At 40.9% G+C, this 16,649-nt stretch overlaps 1 protein-coding gene across 3 annotated transcripts in view; it reads left to right on the top strand.

Annotated features, from left to right (window-relative positions):
• usp34 (ubiquitin specific peptidase 34) overlaps positions 1–16,649 on the top strand; it is a 55,538-nt gene that overhangs the window by 26,864 nt on the left and 12,025 nt on the right. Inside the window, exons 20-58 of one of the 3 annotated variants that reach the window (XM_085409070.1) lie at positions 1,072–1,154; positions 1,733–1,887; positions 2,893–3,006; positions 3,104–3,203; positions 3,348–3,510; positions 3,634–3,760; positions 3,869–4,019; positions 4,114–4,214; positions 4,393–4,608; positions 5,728–5,853; positions 5,982–6,104; positions 6,724–6,807; positions 6,888–6,974; positions 7,101–7,301; positions 7,403–7,485; positions 7,582–7,622; positions 7,713–7,837; positions 8,419–8,571; positions 8,838–8,942; positions 9,068–9,162; positions 9,342–9,646; positions 10,498–10,661; positions 10,744–10,809; positions 11,009–11,155; positions 11,514–11,570; positions 11,796–11,873; positions 12,318–12,412; positions 12,499–12,671; positions 12,758–12,908; positions 13,014–13,092; positions 13,176–13,229; positions 13,315–13,410; positions 13,505–13,569; positions 13,660–13,735; positions 14,180–14,227; positions 14,361–14,426; positions 14,540–14,620; positions 15,195–15,280; positions 16,304–16,472. In XM_085409070.1, the coding sequence (XP_085265196.1) occupies positions 1,072–1,154; positions 1,733–1,887; positions 2,893–3,006; positions 3,104–3,203; positions 3,348–3,510; positions 3,634–3,760; positions 3,869–4,019; positions 4,114–4,214; positions 4,393–4,608; positions 5,728–5,853; positions 5,982–6,104; positions 6,724–6,807; positions 6,888–6,974; positions 7,101–7,301; positions 7,403–7,485; positions 7,582–7,622; positions 7,713–7,837; positions 8,419–8,571; positions 8,838–8,942; positions 9,068–9,162; positions 9,342–9,646; positions 10,498–10,661; positions 10,744–10,809; positions 11,009–11,155; positions 11,514–11,570; positions 11,796–11,873; positions 12,318–12,412; positions 12,499–12,671; positions 12,758–12,908; positions 13,014–13,092; positions 13,176–13,229; positions 13,315–13,410; positions 13,505–13,569; positions 13,660–13,735; positions 14,180–14,227; positions 14,361–14,426; positions 14,540–14,620; positions 15,195–15,280; positions 16,304–16,472 (4,489 nt within the window). The remainder of the gene's footprint in view (positions 1–1,071; positions 1,155–1,732; positions 1,888–2,892; positions 3,007–3,103; positions 3,204–3,347; positions 3,511–3,633; positions 3,761–3,868; positions 4,020–4,113; positions 4,215–4,392; positions 4,609–5,727; positions 5,854–5,981; positions 6,105–6,723; positions 6,808–6,887; positions 6,975–7,100; positions 7,302–7,402; positions 7,486–7,581; positions 7,623–7,712; positions 7,838–8,418; positions 8,572–8,837; positions 8,943–9,067; positions 9,163–9,341; positions 9,647–10,497; positions 10,662–10,743; positions 10,810–11,008; positions 11,156–11,513; positions 11,571–11,795; positions 11,874–12,317; positions 12,413–12,498; positions 12,672–12,757; positions 12,909–13,013; positions 13,093–13,175; positions 13,230–13,314; positions 13,411–13,504; positions 13,570–13,659; positions 13,736–14,179; positions 14,228–14,360; positions 14,427–14,539; positions 14,621–15,194; positions 15,281–16,303; positions 16,473–16,649) is intronic. The other 2 variants (XM_085409071.1, XM_085409072.1) reach the window with 2 other exon arrangements.

Consider the following 16,649-nt stretch of genomic DNA (forward strand, 5'->3'; position numbering starts at 1 on the left):
CTGCTGACTACCCGGACAAATGTGAGTTGAGTTTGTTTTAAAACTTAGATTTTATGTTATTTCTTTATCCATAACTGTTGTTGCAATTCATTACTGCCTCTTTTACTGCTCTTTTTAAACCTATTCTTTTTAAACTTCTTTTTAAACTGTATTGCTTTTTGCACTGTAGAAGCTGGTGAGAAACAGTATTTCGTTTCAGGCTGGGTAACACTACGAAATGACAATAAACTTCTATAACTGTACTTAACGGGACGCTTGATTTTGCAGTTGTTAATAATGACTTTTATCTTTCTATAAAGTTCTTTAGGCCACATTACTTTAGTAGTCATTGAATACTTTCTGTTCTTTATTAAAATTAAGAGACTCATATATGCACACTTTTTAAAAAAAAAATTGGTTGACCTTAGTTCATTTATTTAAGTTAAACAATGCTTCCTTTTTCAGTTTATCATTTCTTGTTTGTAATTAATTTGTCAGCTTTCTGAGTCACAGTTTTATTCTCTTAATTATGGCTAGAAAACAAAGCACCTTCCACCTGATAATTCCACATTTAGGAAGAATTGGACACTAAAGTCACTTCTCAGAAAAATCATGCTGACAGTGGAATTCCTGTACCCAATTTAAAATTTCAGTTTTTGTTGTGAGAGCATCAGTGTTACAATTCCTCGTTGAGACTAGCCAAGTGTTTGAGTTTTTGCTTTTTGGAAAACAAAGATGCGTCTCATGATTCTGTCCACCAGCAAATTCATTTTTATCTTCACATTATCTGCATAACACCTCTTTAGTTCCATTTGATTGCTTTGCTTAATGTTCCCTTGTGTGCAGTTATTATCCTGCTTTAACCTTTAATGACACTGTAATTGCCCACTAGTGTGATATTTCTGGAGTGCCCATGATAGCAGCCACTGTTCATTTAAATTATTTACACATGCATCTCAAAGACTGCGTTAGCAGAAGTGTGCTTGGTGTCAATACTTCTGAGAGAGCAGTTGGAAGCTTCTGCAAACTGTGATCTTCAGACATCAGTTCACTTTCTTCACTGTTGACACATAACTCGTCTGTGTTGTGCAGGTACAGTCACAGTGCAGAGGTCCAGGTCCGTCTGCAGTTCCTTACCTGTGTCTTTTCCACACTGGGATCTCCCGACCACTTCAGTAAGATTCCGATACCATTTATGTACTAGAGTAATATTCTCTGTGAACTAAGATGCTTTTAAAAGACATGCACCTATCCAGAGAGTTGCACAGAGGTAGAGGTGTCCATATTATGCTTTAGTAAATAACAGCTGTGGTTTTCATAACATAACCCTGATCTCTGCTGTGTTTCCACACCACACCATTCACTTCTTGAGGAATATTTTACACCCCAAAAGAGGAAAAAAAAATTTAAAGGAGTGAAGTGTTTTCTTAAAGTTTCGTGGTCTTTAGCACTTTGCATTTCAGTCTTGATTTCTGAGCCTTTCTTGTTGGGTTCTTTCATTTTACATTGGGGATCTCTAAAATTATCCACCTTTTTAGCGTGTTTACGTATAATAAAAGAAAATGTGTCTCTTACCTTTTAATCCCCTTTAGAAGCTCTTAGCCTCTTATGTATGGATGTGCAACGTAAGCAGATAATTATGGCCAAAAGCCCAAAGATAAGGGGGAAAAGTGGTCTGCGTTATATGAACCCGGTCTGCGTTTGACATCGCTGAACTCTAGTTTGTAATTATTTTGGTGTTTGGATTTGTCAGGACTGAGTCTGGAGCAAGTGGACATTCTGTGGCACTGTCTGGTGGAGGACGCTGAATGTTACGATGATGCGTTGCACTGGTTCCTCAACCAGGTCCGCAGCAAAGACCAGCATGCTATGGGCATGGAGACCTACAAACATCTCTTCCTGGAGAAGGTAGTAAAAAGACCGTGGATTATAGAATTTTATGGGTGTCCCATGGGTAATGAATAAGAATGGCTGTGGAATTATAGATAATTCCAAAGTGGAGGGACGGGGCAAAAACCTGTGCCCGTTTCGTGTACAACTTGTGACATAAATTTAATTCCATAAATCTCTTAAATGTTTGACAAAATACCCTTTATTTCCTGTGCTGTGCAACGTTAATTTGGCAGGAAATTTTTCAGTTGGAAAAGAATCATAGCATTAAGATTTTCTTTTCTTGGTTTCACTATACAGGTTCTGTACAAGAACTGGTTGTCTTCTAGTTCAATTTCTGCGATCTGTTAGTCTGCCTGGCTATCGAGCTCTCTTATCAGCTCCATTTGCACTTGTGCTAGATTTTTTTTTTAGTTTGTCTGTAGTTGTGCATATAGTATGGCAGTCTACAGGGTGGAAATGTTACACAAGAGGACAAGAGCATGATGTGTTGCTAACACAACTTCAGCTCTTTGCAACCACTTACACAGACAGCATGCTAATGCTAAGCTAGTCAAAAGAACAAAGTGATGTTAGAGCCCAGCCCAGCAGCCAGCCTGAACTTCAATGGGTAACAAAAGCAGTGATGAGCAGTCAGGCTGCAGCCACTGTTCCTACCTCTTCATGTTTGTACAGCGGCGATTCCTTTAAAGTCTCTTTGTGCTTTTTTTCCCATCTTCGCTTTGTGTTCATACCTAAATACTAAAAGAAAGATCATATGCGTGTCCTCATTAGAATAGGGTTTTGTGTAAGTGTGTGGGACTGTAGCCTCAGGTTTATAGTTTAGAGCTGGAAATAAATAATAAATAAAAAAAACAGGAACAGAATTTATCAGACTATTTCTCATACGTTTATTCAACTGGATGGGTTTAAACTCAGCTGGGGTGGAGCACAATCACGACCCTCTGGGCAGCTTCAGACGAGCAGCAGCCGTGTGTTGATGTTGACTACTTTGTGTTTGTTAATGTCACTGTGTGTCTCCAGATGCCACAGCTGAAACCAGAGACTATCAGCATGACAGGCCTCAACCTCTTTCAGCACCTCTGTAACCTGGCCCGGCTTGCCACTACTGCACTGGACAACGCCTCTAGCTGTGAGGTAAATGGAAACAAAAGCATGTGATGCTCGTAATCAGACATGTTGTCTTCAGACACATTTGAGTAGATGCTTAATTGAGGAATGTCTGTGCCGCCAGCTGTGTGGGATGGACCAGCTGTGGGGGATCGCTCTGAGAGCTCAATCTGCTGATATCAGCCGCGCTGCTATACAGTACATCAACTCCTACTACATCAATGGTCAGTTTTTACTCACTGCACTATGATGAAGTCATATGCTTTGTTATGAAATTGTTGTTTTTGTTCTTCCGTACCAATAAGAACAAGAAGACTTTGAAAAATTGCTGATCTTAATCTATTAATTCTACTTTTGTGTGTCTCCAGCTGGTAAAACAGGACTGGAGAAGGAACAAGAGTTCATAAGGAAATGTATGGAGAGCCTCCTGATGGCTTCTGCCAACTTGGAGAAGGATGCCCACTCCAGTCTGACCAGCATTGAGAGGGGGTTGCTCATGCTCAAAACACACCTGGAGGCGTTCCGGCGCAGGTACACACACCTGGAATGTTTACATTATGAAAAACTCAGTGGTCAAAATCATTTTATATGGGGAAAAAAAAAAGGCAAACAAACAGTATTGCAGCACATCGTTTCGTCTCTGGTCTGTGGCAGGTTTGCTTACCACCTGCGACAGTGGCAGATCGAGGGGACGGGAATCAGCAGCCACCTTAAAGCTTTGAGTGACAAACAGTCTCTACCTCTTAGGATCGTCTGTCAGCCCGCCGGCCTGCCTGACAAGGTGACACTTTATTAAAAGCAAATAAGTCTTATTGCATAAATACTTATAATGTGCTTCTACAGTACAAGTCAAATGTTTGGACCCACTACCCATTACATATTTCTGCAGATGACCATTGAGATGTATCCCAGTGACCAAGTAGCTGACCTGCGAGCTGAGGTGACCCACTGGTACGAGAACCTGCAGAAGGAGCAGATGAACCATCAGGCTCAGCTGCAGGAATTTGGCCAGAGTGGCCGGCAGCCAGGAGACTTCCCAGGTCAGGTCCCTCCATAAAATATTCTCCCTTGCTTTTGTTTGTGTGTCAATGTGTGAGTGAGTCTGCTAGTGAAATGTTGTCTCGTGTTCTGCAGGTGGTTTGATGGGACCGGTCAGGATGATCTCTTCTGGTCATGAACTTACCACAGACTATGATGAGAAGACTCTGCATGAGCTGGGCTTTAAAGACATGCAGGTAACAGTTTGACTTCTCTTCTGTATAAGAAACGGCCAACAGTAGGACAGACTGCAGTTCAGCTCAAGTCTGAAAGATTGTTTTACATCTTTTAACGTTGTTGTCTAATCATGTAAATTTTGATTACATTTGTTCAGTGCAGATGAGTTTTATGAACCATCTTCTTATCTGATCCCAGATGGTATTTGTGTCTCTGGGAGCTCCACGGAGGGAGAGGAAGGGCGAGGGCATCCAATTGCCTGCCTCCTGTCTTCCACCTCCTCAGAAAGAGCACATTCCTATGCTACTGCTCCTTCAGGAGCCACATCTCACCACACTCTTCGACCTGCTGGAGATGCTGGCTTGCTTCAAACCACCCAGCCCAAACACAGAGAAGGTCCAGGAGAGCCCAGAGGTGGGTATTAGTTATGGAAGAACTCCTGAAGGGATGTATACATCATATGGCTGTTATATTGGCTAAAATGTATGGAAAATTGTATTTACTAGGTATAATATTAGACCACATGTAATAATGCAAAAGAGCAGGTATGAACTGAAACCCAGTTTGAGAGGTGAGGTCACTGAAACACAAACTGTTTTAAGGTGTACCTTTGATTTATGTTAGTTGATGTTCACAGTCATGTTCATCCACATGTATAACTACATTTGTGGGTAAGAGAGATGCCTCAAGTATGCAAAATGGTTAACATTTCTTGCCTTAGTATTAGAAATATGCTAGACTATTTATTTGTATTTAATTAATGCACAACACCATGTTGTCTAAGATGTTATGTTGCCACCTACTACTCACTGGTGTCATCCTTGGTTACTCCATCGCCTGAAGGCAGCATTGTCAGCGTGTTTCTGTGACAGGAAGTTGTAAACAGACAAATTTGAAAGTAAGACGGGTTCAACAGTTCTTTGGCTGAAAAAATGAACCGTTGCATGTAGGTGTTCAGGAGAAATTACATAAACTGACAAACGTGAAATGATATAAAAGCATTTAACTGGAACAAAGCATAACCAAATTCAGTACAGATGTGTTTATAAAATAACAAATAACAAAATGTTAAAACACTGTTTGATTTTGGAAGATCAGAATCATTGATTTCTTAAGGCTCTTGAATATGTCCTTTCCTAACTTTGTCCATGAGGGCTGTACTCAGTTTTGGCTATTTTCTTTCAGTTTTCGCAGACTACTTGACATAAATTCTGTTTAATCTGCAAGTAAATTAATCACCAGCCATTGCAGCCATTCCCCAACTCTCTGTGAATGATATTCAAGGTCTTTGATCTGTGCTTGTTGATCAATGGTGATGACAATTTACATATTAATGATCAAGGAACTGAACTGACAGCCCATTGTTCACTCAGTCACTTCGATGAGTGACGAAACCTTTCTCCCACTGAGAACGCTACGTCCAGATGAATAGAATCAACCTTTAGGGATTTAGTTACCTGGATGAGCATCAAGACAGTCACCAGGAACATCCCTGCTAACTAAAGTTTTGTTTTGTTTTGTTGTTAAACTCAGAGCGCACGATGCGAGGAGCTTCACCTTCACGCAGAGAATTTGTCTCGTCGAGTTTGGGAGCTGCTCATGCTGCTTCCCACCTGTCCCAAAATGTTGCAGGCCTTCCAGAACATCTCAGATGATACGGTCAGTCATCCTGTTTAAATAAGGGCTCTTCAAGAGTTTGTTGTTGATCGCACAAACATAGAATAACTAAATTTATTTAAATTTATTTAAATAACTAATTTAATTTTGTGTTTTTATTTTGTCTGAAGAATGGCGAGGGTTTGTGTTGGAAGGAGCTGCTGAGGATTAAAAGTCCTCACAAGCTGCTGTATGCTCTAGAGATCATCGAGGCTCTGGGAAAGCCCAATCGACGCATCCACAGAGAGTCAACAGTAAGACAGATAAAGGATTGATGGCCTCTTTCTGTCCGCAGGATCCGCTGCCAAGTGTGGAATCTGTAGATGTTAATATAGGGACACGAGTCGAGTTAAAACAAATTAACTAAGTGGTAGCACCATTACTGCGACTATAGTCTGACTGTAGACACTTTTGTTTTTTAAATTGAGGTACAACTTGTAATCCCAAATATATTTAAATGTAAAGTCACTAAAATCAATATGCTGGGTGCTCTGTACAGTACAGTGAAAAAAGTTTTTGCCCCTTTCTTTAAATATTTGTCACACTTAAATTTTTCAGATTGATAAATTGATAAAAAAGATAACCCAAGAAAATATAAAAATAAATTTTTAAATCATGAGTTCATTTTTGAAGGGAAAAAAGCTATACAAGACTTACGTAAAAAAGTAATTGGCCCTTAAATCCAGAAAAGTTTGGGTAGTTTCTTTCCCCCTATTTGGACTAAAGCCGGCATTAAAAACATTCCATAAATAATGATACTTTTACAGTGCAATGCGTGTTTCATGGAGAACTTGGCATCATCGTTTCAAAAACGTAAAATTGTGTTAGTGACAGTATTACTATTTTACTTAGTTCTTGCTTGTTCGTTCCCAGGGCAGCTATAGTGACCTGTATCCAGACTCGGACGACTCCAGTGAGGATCAGATAGAAAACAGCAAAAACACCTGGAGCTGCAAGGTACAGCACAACACTAACTCAAGCAGGATGGAAATCAAATTCCTCTCAATCCTGGCTTTAATTGTCTTCTTCTTCTTTAGTTTGTTTCATCTGGAGGTTTACAGCTGCTTTTGGAAATTTTTAATTCGGGCATCCTCGAACCCAAAGACCAAGAATCCTGGACAGTGGTGAGACAGTTTAGTCTACCTTTGTCATTTTCTACATTTTCAGTAGATAGTAGATGTATTTTATGAGCATATTATTGGACAGACTAATATAAGTAAGTGTTTGGTTTGATGTCCTTTTATCTATAGTGGCTGCTGGACTGTCTGGCCTGCCTGCTGAAGCTGATCTGCCAGTTTGCTGTAGACCCTGCAGACTTGGATTTAGCCTACCACGATGTCTTCTCCTGGTCAGGCCTCTCCGACAGCCAACGTAAAAGGGCATGGCCAGGCAAATCGCGCAAATCCACTGTAGATCATGGCAAAGGCCTGCACATCCCTCGACTGACTGAAGTAACTATTCCAGCTGACTTGTAATGCTTTGTAGCAGAAACTGCCAACAGGACGTTTCTGACTTCTGGATCTTTATCATCGGCTCTTCTGTCTGTTCGCAGGTGTTCCTCAGCCTTGTTCAAGGCACCAACCTGATCCAGCGACTAATCAATGTGGCCTACACTTACGACAACCTTGCACACAGGTTTGCCATACAAAAGCTCAAAAATGTGTTCTTTACTTTTAAATGGACAGCATAGTTGACATGTTTGTTGTTGTTTTTGTTTGTTTTTGTTTGCAGAGTTCTGAAGGCTCAGTCTGACCACAGGTCTCGACACGAAGGTAAGGATTTTACATTTTCAGACGGTGATCATGCTAAAAATGTTAAAAGAAGTAAGCTGGTGGAGTGTGACAGTAATGTTTTACCCACAGTGACTCACTATTCCATGTGGCTGCTGGTGAGCTGGGCTCACTGCTCTTCAACAGTGAAATCCAGTCTGGCTGACAGCGACCACCTGCACGACTGGCTGAAAAAACTCACCCTCCTGATTCCTGAGGTGAGTCTAACATCCACAGCTCCATCACAAGTCAAGAGATATTAATTTACTCCATAAAAAGGTAGAAGTTTTCTTAATGGTCTTGTGATGTTGTATGACCGTATAGATGGATCATTTTTGTGCTTTCTTGAGCTCTCAGTAGCATTTTACCGGGACAATGGATGTCAAAAATATTAATCCTTAATCCTCAGGTGGACTTTAAAAATCATTCACATCTAAACTGGTCCCAGTCACACCTCTGTTAAAATGTTCATGAATTTTGTTCCAGACTTGTTTTAGAAATCTTTATAACACTCAATTCAGTTGTTTTTGTAATTACTATTACAGCCTGATGAGGGCGACAAGTTCACATTTCTTTGAGGATAATTTATGCAATTCAGTTGTTTGTGATACCTGAATGCTTCAAGTTTGTTTCATACTTCTGTCGGGTCCTCGCCGTATTAGCAGCAGGGCAGTAGAGCACAAGCAAGAGCCAGTTGGGAATTTTTACAATTGTGGTTCAGACTTTAGTCGTTTAATCAGCATGTCAGCATGCTTCACTTTATCATCATTTTGTTGAGGTGCGTTGTTTTTCTTTGTAGCCGGCAGTGAGACACGAGGCATGTAATGGCCTGTACAAGTTGTCTCTGTCAGGTCTGGAGGGAGGAGAGTCCATCAACAGATCCTTCCTGCTGCTCGCCGCCTCCACACTGCTCAAGTTCCTGCCTGACGCCCAGGCCCTCAAACCACTAAGGGTAGGTCTCGCACTCAAGTAGCTCAGCCTCTTAAAGTACTGGAAGCGGTACGCTTGTCAGTACTCCTCAGAGGCAACGTTGGACTCAGTTTGACCTTTGCTACTTTGAATCTGGTTTGTTTCTACTAAGCCTTGTTTCTCACATTGGTTTAATGCAGCAGAACCTGACATGCACTCTATTAGATCACATCATGAGACTTTAAGAGTTGATGAATTAACGTTTCATTGGGATGTTCTTAAGCAGTAACTGTGCATTTATATTTGCAGGTCGAAGACTATGAAGAGGAGCCTCTGTTAAGGACGGGCTGTAAGGAATACTTCTGGCTGCTCTGCAAACTCATCGATAACATCCACGTTAAAGATGCGAGCCAGGTGGGAACGTCAAACCACAATGCTGATGATCATACCAACCTGTTGATTTAGTAGATTTGAGTTTGTAGTAACGTTTTGATTTTGGTATTGAGCTGCTGCTAGTATTGATCTGTTTGAACTCACAGAAGGTCTCTCCCTCTCTGTCGCTGGCCGGCTCGATGCAGACCACCCTGCTGGACCTGGATGCTCTTGCCCGACATCTTGCCGACTGCATTAGGAGGTTTGATTGTCACAAACTGAATTTTATGCTCCGTATACAAAGATTTAAAGGATGTTTGCATTTTGCTGAAAGTTCATGCTGACAATATTACTGATGGCAGTGGCTTTTAAAATTAAACCAAATGGCAAATTTCTACAATTGATACTGCTTTGATGTAAACATAACTCTTTCACTTCCAGCCGTGAGATCTTGGACCAACAAGATGGAACAATCGAAGACGATGGCCTGACAGGGCTCCTTCGTCTTGCCACCAGCGTCCTCAAACACAAGCCTCCTTTTAAGTTCTCCCGTGAGGGGCAGGAGTTTCTGAGGGATGTCTACAACCTCCTCTTCCTCCTCCCCAGTCTGGTTGACCGTGCTCAGCCCAAGTGCAAGTCCCACGCTGCAAGGGCCGCCGCCTATGATCTGTTGGTGGAGACGGTGAAGGGCTCGGTAGAAAACTATCGGCTGCTCCATAATTGGGTCATGTCTCAGCACATGCAGGGTGAAGAGCTTCACTTTTTGATTACTTTTATTTGGTAGTGCTCTTTCTGTAGTTTATTTTACTTCTGTGTACTGTGTTTCTGTCTGTATATGCAAGCTACACTCTGTGTCAGTAGTCCTCTAGGTCAGTGATCTGACTCAATGTAAGCTTTGCCACAGTGAATCCAGTCTTCTTCTACAAGACATTGACCCACAATTGGGACTAATGCTGAAGAGACTGGGACACTTTTTGTTGTGAAAGAGTTTTAAAGAGCACTATGAGCTGAAACTACAAAGCTCTACAGAAGTGCAGATCCTATCATTATTTTAAACTTAATTTTAGATATGTTTTTACACCATGCCTAATTTTAATCATAGCTTTAACAACCAGATTACCAGACTGTTCTCCAAGTTTAGTTTGTTTTAAGGCCATCTGTAATTATGTCGGAAAAGGTTTTGGGCGAGTTGGAAATTCCATTTGCAACCCAATAATACATAGGTGTCAGACTTTGGCCCGCAGCGTAATTACATTTGGCCTGCGAAGCCACACCAAATGACTATCAGAGCTGGCCTACTGGTATTATACAGCTAATATATATAGTTTAGTATTAAGCTTTGCTTGTTCCATATTCAGTTTTTCAGCAAAACCTGTTTGAGTCCATAAGAAAAGATTCATTCTTATATCTGGAGGAAGATTTCTCTCCCCCCCCCCCCAATAAATATTAACGTTAGCCCGCGACTTTGTTCCAGTTTTGGCCCACTGTGTATTTGAGTTTGACACCCCTGCAATAATGCAACTGCCAGTTTGAATAATTTAATAAAAGGACAGGTGTGACACAGAACTCAAACTTTCTTTTAATCTTTTGCTTCTAGGCTCTCATGCTCCATACAAGTGGGACTACTGGCCCCATGACGACGTCCGGGCTGAGTGCCGCTTCGTGGGTCTGACCAACCTGGGAGCAACATGCTACCTGGCCTCTACCATTCAGCAGCTCTATATGATCCCTGAGGCCCGCCAGGCTGTCTTCACTGCCAAGGTCAGTATCTGAAAGATTGTTACAATAACGTCATTAAAATTCAAATGGCACACAGGTCCTCACCCTCTGTGTTTGCGTGCAGTACGCTGAAGATATCAAACACAAGACAACACTGCTGGAGCTGCAGAAGATGTTCACATATCTCATGGTGAGTTTTGATTTTCCTTTTAGTCCTTCCCTTCTGTCTGTCGTATTTGTTTAAAACTACAGTCTCTAGTAGAGTAACTTTTAACACCCGTTCAGTTTCTGAAGATCTGGACGATTGGACTTTTTTTCTGAGCACCACAGACGGCAAAATCAGAAGGTTTGGTGAGATGGATTATCTGTGTTAATCTGTGTGTTTTCAGGAGAGTGAGAGAAAAGCATACAACCCCCGGCCATTTTGTAAAACCTACACAATGGACAAACAGCCTCTTAACACCGGCGAGCAGAAAGACATGACAGAGTTCTTCACCGACCTCATCACCAAGATAGAAGAGATGTCCCAGGAGCTGGTGAGCATACATCTTTACATACACACAAATTATATATTTAATGCTTTAAAGGATTCAAACACTAATTTCCAGATTGGAGCAGGTGCCACTTATTACTGATCTTCATAAAACCTTTAGTGTTCATCTCTGCCATTCAGAAAATCACAATAATCTCTCTATAGCACTATACATATTAAGAAGTAGATTGTTTGTATAAAAAGTACATATCCAAATAAGATGTTGTTATTATACAAATGATGACCACAAATATTATGCAATATTAAAGATAATTTTAAGAGCATGAGTAATAGTTCAGGCATCATAGTACATGTTAAAGTTGATTAATAAGCTGATGTATCTTAATTATCTACGTTGACAGAAAAACACAGTGAAGACTCTGTTTGGAGGTGTCATCACCAACAATGTGGTGTCTCTGGTGAGTGCGGGAATTGATTTTGAAAGGAGGAATATTAAATTGAAGGAAAACTGTTTTGAGAACAACAAAGCACAGCTGAATTTCGTGTTTATTTTAATACCTCACACAAATGTAGTTATTTTTAAAACTACAAAGGTTACAGTAGATGAGTTAAGGGTTCCACAGACTCAGCGTGAGGTACATTTTCTGCCATTGTTTTTTCTCACTGTTCTGTGTCTCCCACAGGACTGTGACCATGTCAGTCAGACTGCAGAGGAGTTCTACACAGTCAGATGTCAGGTGGCAGACATGAAGAACATCTATGTGAGTGGGGCGAAAATGTTACGCAAGTTTGAAGCTCACCTGTGATTCTTACAGCTTCAGTGGAGATCAACCTCTGCCACATAAACAGTCCTGCACAAACCACAATGGTTCTGAAAAGTGCAGTCCATTTTTGTTTTTTTATATACAGAAATCTTGTATGTAAATGATACTCATTAGAATAAAAAAGAAGAATAAAGCAGGGTTGCTACCATATACCGATGCAGTATGGTTCAGCTTCCATCAGTTTCATATTCAGGCCCAAAATGAGTTAAATGCTCATCTTGAGGGTTTAGAAAAAGCCATTGCTCAACAAGGAGTGATGTCACATGCATCTTTTACCAACTAAGAGAGAAAACACAAACTTTTGTCTTTTGTTCTCTAAACCAAAGTGCACTGCAGACTTTTCCTTCTTTGATGTATTTGTGCTTTGTTATCTTTCCTCAGGAGTCTCTGGATGAAGTGACCATCAAAGACACCCTGGAGGGTGACAACATGTACACCTGCTCACAGTGTGGAAAGAAGGTCCGCGCAGAGAAAAGGTCAGAACGATTTAAAATCCTGAAAAAAATAATGCCCCTCTCTCAACACAGTGTCTCACCATGTCTCACTGTGTCTCTGTACACAGGGCCTGCTTTAAGAAACTGCCTCGCATCCTGAGCTTCAACACAATGAGATACACCTTTAACATGGTGACCATGATGAAGGAGAAGGTCAACACCCACTTCTCCTTCCCCCTGCGCCTCGACATGACGCCTTACACTGAGGATTTCCTCATGGGCAAAGGGGAGCGCAAAGAGGGTTAGTTTCTGTTCACCCAGTCGGACATTTATTGTGTATTGATGATTGTAATTGACTCTTCAAGTGTTGCCTTCCATGGGCCTCAGGTTTTCGAGAGGAGGGTGAAGCAAAGGTCACAGAGAGCTATGAGTATGACCTCATTGGCGTCACTGTGCACACGGGCACAGCAGATGGCGGCCATTACTACAGCTTCATCCGGGACATTGTCAACCCCCATGCCTACAAGAACAATAAATGGTGATGGATGATGCATATTAAAGTTTTAATAATCAGTCTTTAAACCCAAAAAGTGAGTGACTGTCATAGGACGCCACCATCTCAAAGGTTTATCTTGTCCTCCAGGTACCTTTTCAATGATGCAGAGGTAAAACCCTTTGACTCAGCTCAGCTGGCCTCTGAGTGCTTTGGTGGAGAGATGACGGTATGAGCGAGAGTTGCAAGATAAATACTACCACTTAATTCCACGTGTAATCTCTAATTTCACCTACTTTATTTATCTTTTAGACTAAAACCTACGACTCTGTCACTGACAAGTTTATGGACTTCTCCTTTGAGAAGGTGAGAATTTCTGGTCCATTTTTGTAGTTTTTATCCTCTGTGTTTGATCCAGAAGGTAACAATGAAATGATAATCAAACTTTCAGACACACAGTGCCTACATGCTCTTCTACAAGAGAGTGGAACCGGAGGATGACAATGGGAAGGACTTTAGTTTTGATGTCTCTCCTGATCTACTTGAGGTACTGACTGTGCTTTTTTTCTTTTAAACGTAGCAGATCTCTGTGCATTACTCCTATTAAATCCCTCATTTAAATGTCCAACTCTCTCTTTCAGTGGATTTGGCACGACAACATGCAGTTTCTGCAGGATAAAAACATATTTGAACACACCTACTTTGGGTGAGCATAAATCAGTTTGTATTTTTGGTCACATCTTATTGGCCTTTTTGATCACTACTCACTCAATGGCACGACTTGTCATTGTTTCAGCTTCATGTGGCAGCTCTGCAGCAGCATCCCCAGCACCCTGCCAGACCCCAAAGCTGTCTCCCTCATGACTGCCAAGGTGAGAAGTAATACAAGCATTTAGCTATTATTTTCTGGCTTTTATTGACTTGAAACCTGGATTTTTGAGAAAATGTATAAACTGTAATTGTGCGAATTACTTTTTAAAATAAAAAGACTTTTTTGTTTTCACTTTACTACTACAAAAGTACTAAAAATGGAACAGTTCTCTCTTAAAATAAGGAAACTAGCTCCTTCCTAGCTACTTTGGGTTTTGGATAAAACACACTGGAATAACAGCTGGCTGAAGCCCATCTAGAAAATGAAAATGGGTAAAAGTTTCTGCATCTTTTACTCAGAAAGATGTTATTTTAATCTATTTTCTAACTGACCGCATTTTCTAAAAATATTTATACCATGCTGCGTGATGTCACTGATTTGCAATGCTAATTAGTTTAACTAAAACTTGCTTTTCTACTGTTGTTTTTTCCCCTTTCATTTGCAGCTCAGCACATCCTTTGTCCTTGAGACTTTCATTCACTCCAAGGAGAAGGTAATGCACACTCATCCTTATCACTGTTATCATTTTCTGAGTGTTGTTAATTTGTAAAGATAAGTGGAAAGAAAGGGGAGGAGGAAGGAAGTTACTGATAGACTGTTAATCCTTTCTGCTCTGCTACCTCCAGCCCACCATGCTGCAGTGGATTGAACTGCTGACCAAACAGTTCAACAACAGCCAGGCCGCCTGCGAGGTTTGAGTTTTAAACCTTTTTTATTCTGGTGATTACAGCAAAGTAAATGGATACTGTGAATAAACTTTTTTCTTTTTTTTGCACAACCTTTGATCATTATTTTTCTGTTTCAGTGGTTTTTAGACCGGATGGCTGATGACAACTGGTGGCCGATGCAGATCCTAATAAAGTGTCCCAATCAGATTGTCAGACAGGTCAGGGACAAGTCATAAAACATCACTGTACACAAAACAAACCTCAAAAAACAACAACATTCACAATACTGAAACTGGACTAATGTGCTCAAAAATACTAATTGTGTAGCTAAAGGGGAAAAAATGATGTGGCACGACGGAAGGATAGCAGCAAGAGTGAAAGGATGTATGGTTTGGAGAAGGTGGCTCTGACCTAAAAGACAGGCAGAGCTCGACGTAGTGGAAGATTAGAAAACTAGACAGGCAAGACTGAGAATGTTTAGACATGTGCACATATGGGACAGTGGATATATTGGATCCCAGGCAGGATTTAAAGGGGAAAAAACAGAAGGTTCATTTATGTAGTGAACGAAGACACAGGCAGATGTGTGATTCTAAGAAAAGGGTTAGATTGAGGTGGAGGAGACAGTACTACACCAAAACGACTCAAAAGTACTTATATTTTATTTTTTCCCAATGTTTATAGCTATATTGTAACTCTTTTTACGTCATTCTGAACTTATTGTCAGTGGAAGTTTGTCTTTAAATTGACTTTTAAATGTAAATTTTCTTGTTTTAATTTGTTGTCTTCCAGATGTTCCAGAGGTTGTGTATTCACGTTATCCAGAGGTTGCGGCCAGTTCATGCTCATCTCTACCTGCAGCCTGGCATGGAGGATGGGTATGTCACTCATTATTGTGGGACAGGTTTCCCTGATCAAAACATTTTCTCCAAGATTAGGAGTCTCAAAGTCTTCCATTAAGGCCTTTTCACACCGAACATGCAAAGTCTGTGCAAATATTTTGTGCATTAAAAATAGTTTTCAACTAAACCATTCTTAATGTAGCTGTTCATGTAAATTCACTAGACAAATTATTATTATTATTATTATTATTATTATTATCCAAATAATAGATCTGACCAACTGGATGACTGCATTTGGCAGCAAGTGCGCTCCTATGACGATTCGTGCACCGGTACTGAATGTACACTGATAGTTCTCTTTCATAGCATTCATTTCGTGTCTCACTATGAGACTGCCTCCTGCGAGACTTCATCAGAAGCTTAAATGCCATTACGCCAGACGTTACCGCAGGGATGGGGGAACTCTGGGCCTCAAAGGCCGGTGTCCTGCAGGTTTTAGATGTGTCCTTGATCCAACACAGCTGATTGAAATGGCTAAATTATGCCTTACAGGCTGGCTAAGTGACACCCATGTCAGGAGGGACTAGTGCCTCCCTGTATAATAGGCTGACATAGCGTTAATGTCATTCAAAAACCTCTTCTCGCTTTTCGGAAGGAACCGAAAGCCTTTAAGATTGTATCATTTTGTTTATTTTACTTCTTTTCCTACTGGGATAAAGATCAAATAAAGCAAAAATAAGAAAACAATCGACCACACTGTTACTTAAAACACTGGCCCAGAATTTTACAGTTCATCCCTGCTATCTTTATTGCTTAGCAACACAACCCACTTAAATCTCATGTGGTACATTTTTGCCATGCAAGGTGTGCAGCACAAACACAGTGTTGTGTCTGTGAAATCAGATGGCCACACAGATCCAAGCAGGAGCTATGTGTCACTCAGTGTCTGTGCCACACTAGACTCTGAGAAAAAAAACTTGTGGCTCCACATGAACTAAAGAGTTTAGATGTGTCATTAGATACCTCAGTCTCAGAACCTCTGCTCCTGTGTCTGTTCAGCTCTGACGACATGGATGGGCCAGTGGAGGATATCGGCAGCCGGTCCTGTGTCACTCGCTTTGTTAAGACCCTCCTCTCTATCATGGAGCACGGCGTCAAGCCTCACAGCAAACACCTGACTGAGTACTTCGCTTTTCTGTATGAGTTTGCCAAGATGGGCGAGGAGGAGGTAAATTGAGTTTTGCAGCCTGAAATCACTTAGTGTGAGAAAAAAAAAAAAAAAGAAACCTGACACTATTTTGCTTTTTCTTTGGGTCTTTCTTCTCAGCTAACAGTTGACACAGCATGATTTTGAGTCCTTTTTTAGTTTCATAAATGTGGTTTGGTTATTTTCCCCCTTCCTTGT

This window comes from Rhamphochromis longiceps, linkage group LG6 (assembly GCF_057381845.1).
Source record: "Rhamphochromis longiceps isolate RC_006_pf linkage group LG6, R_longiceps_female_GT1.1, whole genome shotgun sequence".
In the NCBI taxonomy this organism is placed as follows: domain Eukaryota; kingdom Metazoa; phylum Chordata; class Actinopteri; order Cichliformes; family Cichlidae; genus Rhamphochromis; species Rhamphochromis longiceps.